Source organism: Halichoerus grypus, chromosome 1 (genome assembly GCF_964656455.1).
Source record: "Halichoerus grypus chromosome 1, mHalGry1.hap1.1, whole genome shotgun sequence".
In the NCBI taxonomy this organism is placed as follows: domain Eukaryota; kingdom Metazoa; phylum Chordata; class Mammalia; order Carnivora; family Phocidae; genus Halichoerus; species Halichoerus grypus.
The window spans coordinates 215665326-215671664 of NC_135712.1; the positions used below are offsets into that span (position 1 = coordinate 215665326).

The 6339-nt window shown below is 66.1% G+C and overlaps 1 protein-coding gene across 2 annotated transcripts; it reads left to right on the top strand.

The window, feature by feature from the left end:
- Positions 1-799: 799 nt before the first annotated feature.
- C1H19orf25 (chromosome 1 C19orf25 homolog) lies at positions 800-4452 on the top strand. 2 transcript variants are annotated; one of them, XM_036100707.2, is made up of 3 exons: positions 800-887; positions 1142-1273; positions 2769-4452. In XM_036100707.2, exons 2-3 carry the CDS (start codon positions 1144-1146, stop codon positions 2993-2995), a joined length of 357 nt encoding a protein of 118 aa, XP_035956600.1. In that variant the 5' UTR covers positions 800-887; positions 1142-1143; the 3' UTR covers positions 2996-4452. The 2 variants fall into 2 exon arrangements, with proteins under 2 accessions (XP_035956600.1, XP_035956601.1); XM_036100708.2 differs by having other exon boundaries at positions 806-879.
- Positions 4453-6339: the final 1887 nt, after the last annotated feature.

Here is a 6339-nt window from a genome sequence, read left to right on the forward strand (position 1 = left end):
GGGGAGATGGAATGTTCTGGAACTACACTACGGTGATGGTTGTACCTATCTCTCAAAACCACCGAATTGCACACTTTACACAGGTGGACTGTACGGTGTGTAGCTTACGTGCAATAAAGCTGTTAAAAGGCACAGGGGGGCGCCTGGGGGGCTCAGTCGTTACGCTTCTGCCTTCGGCTCAGGTCATGATCCCGGGGTCCTGGGATCGAGTCCCGCATTGGGCTCCCTGCTAGGCGGGAAGCCTGCTTCTCCCTCTGCCTCTCTCTCTCTCTCTCTCTCTCTCTCTCTCTCTGACTCTCATGAATAAATAAATAAAACATTAAAGTAAATAAATAAATAAATAAAGACACAGACCCGCCCTCTGCTCAGCCTGTCTTCCCACCCTAGACGTCAGGGGAGGAGCCCAGGCGGGAGGTGTTAGGGACGGGAGGGGCGACGCCGACCTGCGTCCGGCGTCCCTGGCCAGCTCCCCGGTTACTGGCACAGCCACCCCCCTTGCACGGGTAGTAACGTAGTAACTGTGTTCCCACGACAGCCACGTGGGTTCTGCGCCCTGTCCCCTTTTGGCAGAAAACCAGTACTCCGTGTTTTGTGACGCAGCGAGGGGAGCCGGGACAGGACCCCACGCCCACCGCATGCTCTTCCAGGACCCGCGAGCCGGGGAGGCTGAGGTCGCGTACTTCTCGGTCCGGTCTGACGGGACTGGGACCCTCGCGGGCGCGGCCCCTTTAATAGGGGGCGTGGCCTCGCGACGAGGGGCGGACAGAAGCCAGAGGAGGCAGGAAGTGTGCGCCGCGTGCCTGGGGGGGCGGGGCCGCGCTGCGACCGGAAGCGGAAGTGGGTTTTCAGCGGCGCTGGCGGCTCTGTACGCGCGCCAGGGTGAGGCGGTAGGTGCGCTCGAGGCTTTCACGGGGAAACTGAGGCAGAGATGGAGCCGGGCGCTGAAACCCCTGGCCCCATGTTGTCGGTCGTTGGGAGGGCCAGAGGCGAAGCGAGCCCGAAGGGGTGGGACAGAGCGGGGCGGGCTTCCCCGGGAACGGGGCTCCGGCGGGTGTGTAGGAGTTTGCTGGGCGGGAGGAAGGGCCCAGGAAAAGGCCGAGAGGTGGACGCCCCGGTCAACGTCCTTTTCTCTCGCCACCAGGGATGGGTTCCAAGGCCAAGAAGCGAGTGGTGCTGCCCACGCGCCCGGCGCCCCCCACGGTGGAGCAGATCCTGGAGGACGTGCGGGGTGCGCCCTCCGACGACCCCGTTTTCGCCGCGCTGGCCCTGGAAGGTACGAGCAGGGGAGGGACGACCCTGAGACCCCAGCAGCAAGGGGCGGGGGGAGCACACCCCAGCCCCAGCCCGGGCAGCAGGTGCCTTGAAGCCGGGGGATTACGAGCGCCATCCGTACCGCTGAGCTCGCTCTGCACGCCTGTGAGGGGGGCGCACGGATCGGCCCCGCACCGCGGCCGAATCCCGCTCGCCGCCTCCTCTCGTTCAGCCTGGCAGCTGAGAAAGCAGTTTTCTGGCGCGGCCGGCTCAACTGGGGGAGCCTGCGACTCGGTCTGGGGTCGAGCCCCGCGCTGGGTGTGGAGATTAAAGAAAAAAGAATGGATTTTTCATTTTCAGCTGCGGGGGTGAGAATGCGTGGTGACAAGGGAAATGCAGGAAGTGGGGATCTCAGGGCCACGAGGTCGAGTGGGCACAGAGCCATGCCCATGGCGTGCATGCCCGGCGGCCGCCCTGGAGGCGTGTGGCAGAGGGCGCATTGGGACGGCCAGCCGCGCAAGGCCGAAATATGTATGCCCGGCCTTTTGTGGGAAACCTTCGTCCACTCCTGGTTCTGAAGACAGAAGCATTGGGCGTACAGCGGTCGGGGGAATTTTGTGTTCTGCTTGGTGGGGTTCGTGTATTCGTTCATCGGACAGTCACAGAGACCGTGTTCTGTTGGCCAGGGCTGCTGTTCTGAGCACTGGGGCCACCGGATGGCCGAAAGTGCACGCCCTCGGGTTACGCTGGTGGAAGACACGTTCACCATTAGTCTGGGAAACCGGAGAGGCTAAGAAATGCTCTGGGAATTTAAAAAAAAACTACGTAATAGGAAAAATTTGGTGCTTTGCTCCATGTGGCTGTATTTCATGTGCTCAAGAGCCACTCGTGGCCGGTGGCTGGCTCTGTATCGGACCGGAATGTTCTGTTGCACGGGGCAGCCCCACAGAGCGTGTGCACCAGCGTTCCCAGGGAGGGGACACTGAGGCCCGGGCTGTGCGAGGGCCCACAGAGGGGGGCTTGCCTGTGACCGTGTGTGTTGTGTGGCCTGTGTCCCGCCTTAGTACCGACGCAGGTGATAAAGTGACTTGAAATCAAAGACTGGGGAACCAGGCAGGGTGGAGAGCATCTCGCCATGCCTTTGGGCGGCCTGCAACCCTTGCTGTCCTGCGCTGCCCTCCCCGGGCCTGTGCTGTTTTAGGAAGCAGGGGCACAGGGACCTGGGCCACCTCCCTGACTGTTGGATTTCACAAGGTTGCGCGGCCAGGGAGGAGGTTTGGGGAGGCGGGACGCAGCATCTGGCTCTGAGAGCGGTGTGGGAGCCAGCCTGCTCTGTGATTCCATCATGGGGTCGCCGCCCTTTGCAGGAGTGGAGGCCGATACCCAGGCAGGGCCTCAGGACGCAGGTGCCAGGCTTTTTCAGTGATCCATCCCCTCCAGTGGCGTGCTTTGCTGAGGGGATAAGCTGTGTCCTCTCCCTGCCCCTCCCTGACCCGTGTGCCGTGTCCCGTCCCCAGACTCCCTCTGCCTCTCCGGGAGGGCGGAGGACACGGAGGCCCAGCAGGAACAGCTCTACCAGCAGAGCCGAGCCTACGTCACCATGAATCAGCGGCTGCAGCAGGCGGGCGCTGGGCTGAAGCAGAAGTGTGAGGAGCTGTGGCGAGCTGGCGAGGAGCTGGAACGCAACGTCGGCCAGGTGAAGCAAGTGGCGCTGCCGGGAGCCATGGCTGCCTCCTCGGGCTGAGCGGTCCACCTGCTTGCCTGCCCTGGGCAGGGCGCCCCCCGGCTCCCCGTGACACCTGACCTGGCACAGCTTAGGCCCCCGGGTCCCATGGTCCAGGCGTGCCCGGTACCCAGAGAGCCCCCGGGACACAGCCGGGCACGGGCGCCTCTCTGGGGGTCAGGCCTGGGACCTGGTGTGGATGCTGCTCACCCCGGGGCCATGAATCCCAGACTGGACTTCACGTGGGGTCCCCAGCACCCGAGGGCCAGGCCGTCCACCCTCCTCTCCTTCCCTCTGGGGAGGACCCTGCTTGCCCGCATCGTCCCCAATAGACTGAGCTGGTGCGACCCACTCTGCTGCCTCTGTCCATCTCTGCCTGAACTGCAGGGCCCCCGAGATTCCCGAGGAGGCCGGGGGTTCTGTTCCCTCCACCACAGTGGCTGTGGCTATGAGAGGAGCTTTGCCCGGCAGGGCCCAGATGTGAGATGGGGCCTCTGGCGGGTGCCGCCCCTGAGGACCCCGAGCACCCTGACCTAAGGTGTGGGCGCTCCCGCAGGGCAGGTTCAGGGTCGGGGTGCGGGGCCGGCCTGGGAGCTGTGGGACTGCATCACACGGGGCTCCTGGCCGGGCTCCGTGAGGACAAGCTGGCCCGTCTCCCGCGCGAGCCCTTGTTGGCTGCCTCCATCCTGGCAAGCTTCGCCTGTGGGTGGGTGTGGGGGCTGTGGAACAGAAGCAGATCTTGAAAAGGGCTTTTCACCCTAAAAGACAGACTTTCGGAAGACCAGGGCAACGGTGGCTGCGAGAGGCATCACAGAAGCCAGGCTGCTTGGGGGTACCCCCACTGAGCCCCTCAGGTGCGATCTGCTCTGTACCTGGCCCCCCACAGTGCCTCTGTGAGCTGCCCCTCTCCTGGGGTCCCTGGAAGCTCCGGGGCGGCGTGGTGGGGCATCCGGAGGTGTTTCTCTTTCCCTGAAGAAGGGGAGTGTGCTTAAGCCTGAGAGACCCCTAAAACTGGGAACCAGAAAGGAGGCCTGGGGGCACAGGTGTACAGGAAGCCAGGCTTGGCTCCCGTGATGGCAGTGGACGCCAAGACCGCCCTGTCCCGGCTGGGCGCCCTCGCGCATCAGCACCCTTCCACAGCTGCTAACAGCTCGCCCGGTGCGAGGCGCCTCACCCCTCCCTGCTGGTCTCCAGGTGCCGCCCGACTCTGGGGTGCTGTCTGCTCTCCGGAGCCCCCCCAGGGGTCAGGCGGGGGCGCGCGCGCTGACCTCCCTGTGCTGCCGTCCCGAGGCCAGGCCGCACTCCAGCTCTGCCTCCAGGGACCTGGCCGAGGAGGATTTCTGGAAGGTGTCCTAGTGTGTCGGCTCCTGGCGGAGGCCAGGCCCCTCCCGGCCCCACCCCACCCGCACCCGCTTGGAAAGAGCCACCGGCGGCCGGGCGCGGTTCGACAGCTGGGTTTATTAAAGGTGCGCGTAAGACGCCTGGCTCCGCGGGTTCCTTCGGCCAGACGACGGCTGTGTGGTTAGTGGGGGCAGCTGGGGCTGTATTTACACAGGTCCTGTAGTGCTGTGGAGACGAGCAGAGACGCAGGGGACAGACCCAGACGGCCAGGCTCGGGCTGGGGGGCGTGTGGCCGCCAGCCGGGTGACAGGGGTGGGGGGCAGCAGGGGTGAGGTAATGCCACGCCAGCGGGTAGCCCCAAATTCACACCCAGCTAGTGGTGGTGTCCATCTGGCCCGGGGTCCAAAGTCCCAGGCCTGGGCTCCCAGGCGTCCCCGTCGGGCTTGCCCCAGGAGGGCTCCAGAGGCGGATGGGCCCTTCACGGTTCCCTTGGCAGGTGGCTCGGTTGGTCCTTCAGGTCCTGAGACCTCAGGCGTCCAGCTCCCGACTCAGGTTGATTGTCGGTGGCCGCCACCTGCCGCCGCCTGCGCAGGCTGGATGATGAGGTGTGGCTGTGCCCCCACGCGGGGGGCTGGGAAAGGCAAAAGTGGCTGCCGGGCGTGGACGGGACATGAGCCCCCGGGGTGCCGCCGAGGTGGAGCTGCCCTCCCGCCCTGCCTGTGGAGAGGATATGCCCGCGGCCAGATGGGCGGAGGCAGCAGCGAGGGAGGGTCCCGAAGCACAGGTCTCTCCCCCGGGCGTGGTGGTCTCTCCACTCGCCCAAGAGGTAGCTCTGGGAGTTCTCCCCACGGCCCACGTGGGGGAAACTGAGGCACAGAGCGGCGGAAGCACTGCCCAGGGTCTCACAGTGCACGAAGCCGTGGGCCCCCATGGCCGGACGCGCTGGTGGTGGGTCCGCTGCCGCTTCCCCCGCCCCAGGCCGTCGCGGGAGCACCTGCCCTGTGGACATGCAAGCACGATGTCTGGCAGTCCCCAAACCCAGAAAGGAGCTTGGAGGAGCCCCAGTCCCAGCCCTCCAGGCTACAGTGGGGACCGGGACTGGCGGTTTCTGAGAAGAGTCTGAGACACTCTGGTGTGTCCCCAGGGGCGGGCTGTGGCCGTTCGCAGCTGGCTCAGCCACCGTCACCACCTCCGCTGCTGGCCCCCCTGCCTCCTGCCCGCGGGCCCTCTCCGGCCGGGCCCCGGCTCCCGTCGCACGGGACGGGGCGTTGGTGATGCAACATGACGGCAGCAGGGTGTCCGTGGGGTCTGGGATCAGCACGGCTCACGAGGGTTTCCCGTGAGGACGGTCAGCCACAGGAAACACTTCGGGTAATGGGGCGGGACAGTGGTGTCTGCGGGTGGGCCTCGCCACGGCGCGCCTCCTCCAGAGAAGGGACTTAGGTGGCCGCGTCCTGTCTGCTCTAACAGCATCGGCTCGGGGCGGGCAGTGGTGCTCGGGCGCGGCGGCTGTCCTAGCAGACCCGCTTGCCGAGAGCAGCTGCTCCCCAGAGCCTCCGTGTGCAGGAAAGAGGTCGTTGGCTCTTTCTGCAAGGAGGTGCCCTTGGAGCTGACCCCGAACACGTGCGCGCACGGCCCCTGAGCAGCCTGGCGGGGGGAGGGGAAGAAGTGAGGCCTCGGGGTTCACTGTCCCTCTGTCTGTCCGAGTCTAGCACCCGGTGGTCAGCATCCCCCGCGCCCGCCGCTACAGTGCTGTCCCGAGGCGGAGATGGTGCGCCTGGCGCGGAGCCCGGGGAGCCCAGCGCTGTGTGTGTGGGGAAGGAGAAGGGAATCGAAAAGCCGGGCGGCCGCCTTCGGGGACATCCCTCCACACGCTTCCTCCCACAGGTGCGCTCGCAGACCCCCCCGGAGGGTCGCCTTGTGGCGCGCATGGACCTCCGTCCCACGGCACCGCGCCCAGCTCCGGGGCCCCCTTCCCCCAGCCAGGGCTCCGTCTGCGCCTCCCGCTGGCGCACAGGCCCATC

What these genes read in the sequence shown, in the direction of transcription:
- C1H19orf25 (XM_036100707.2), top strand. Translation starts at nt 1,144, where the DNA reads ATGGGTTCCAAGGCCAAGAAGCGAGTGGTGCTGCCCACGCGCCCGGCG. An exon ending in CGCCGCGCTGGCCCTGGAAG is followed by an intron (nt 1,274 to 2,768) that starts GTACGAGCAGGG and finishes TCCCGTCCCCAG; the next exon opens with ACTCCCTCTGCCTCTCCGGG.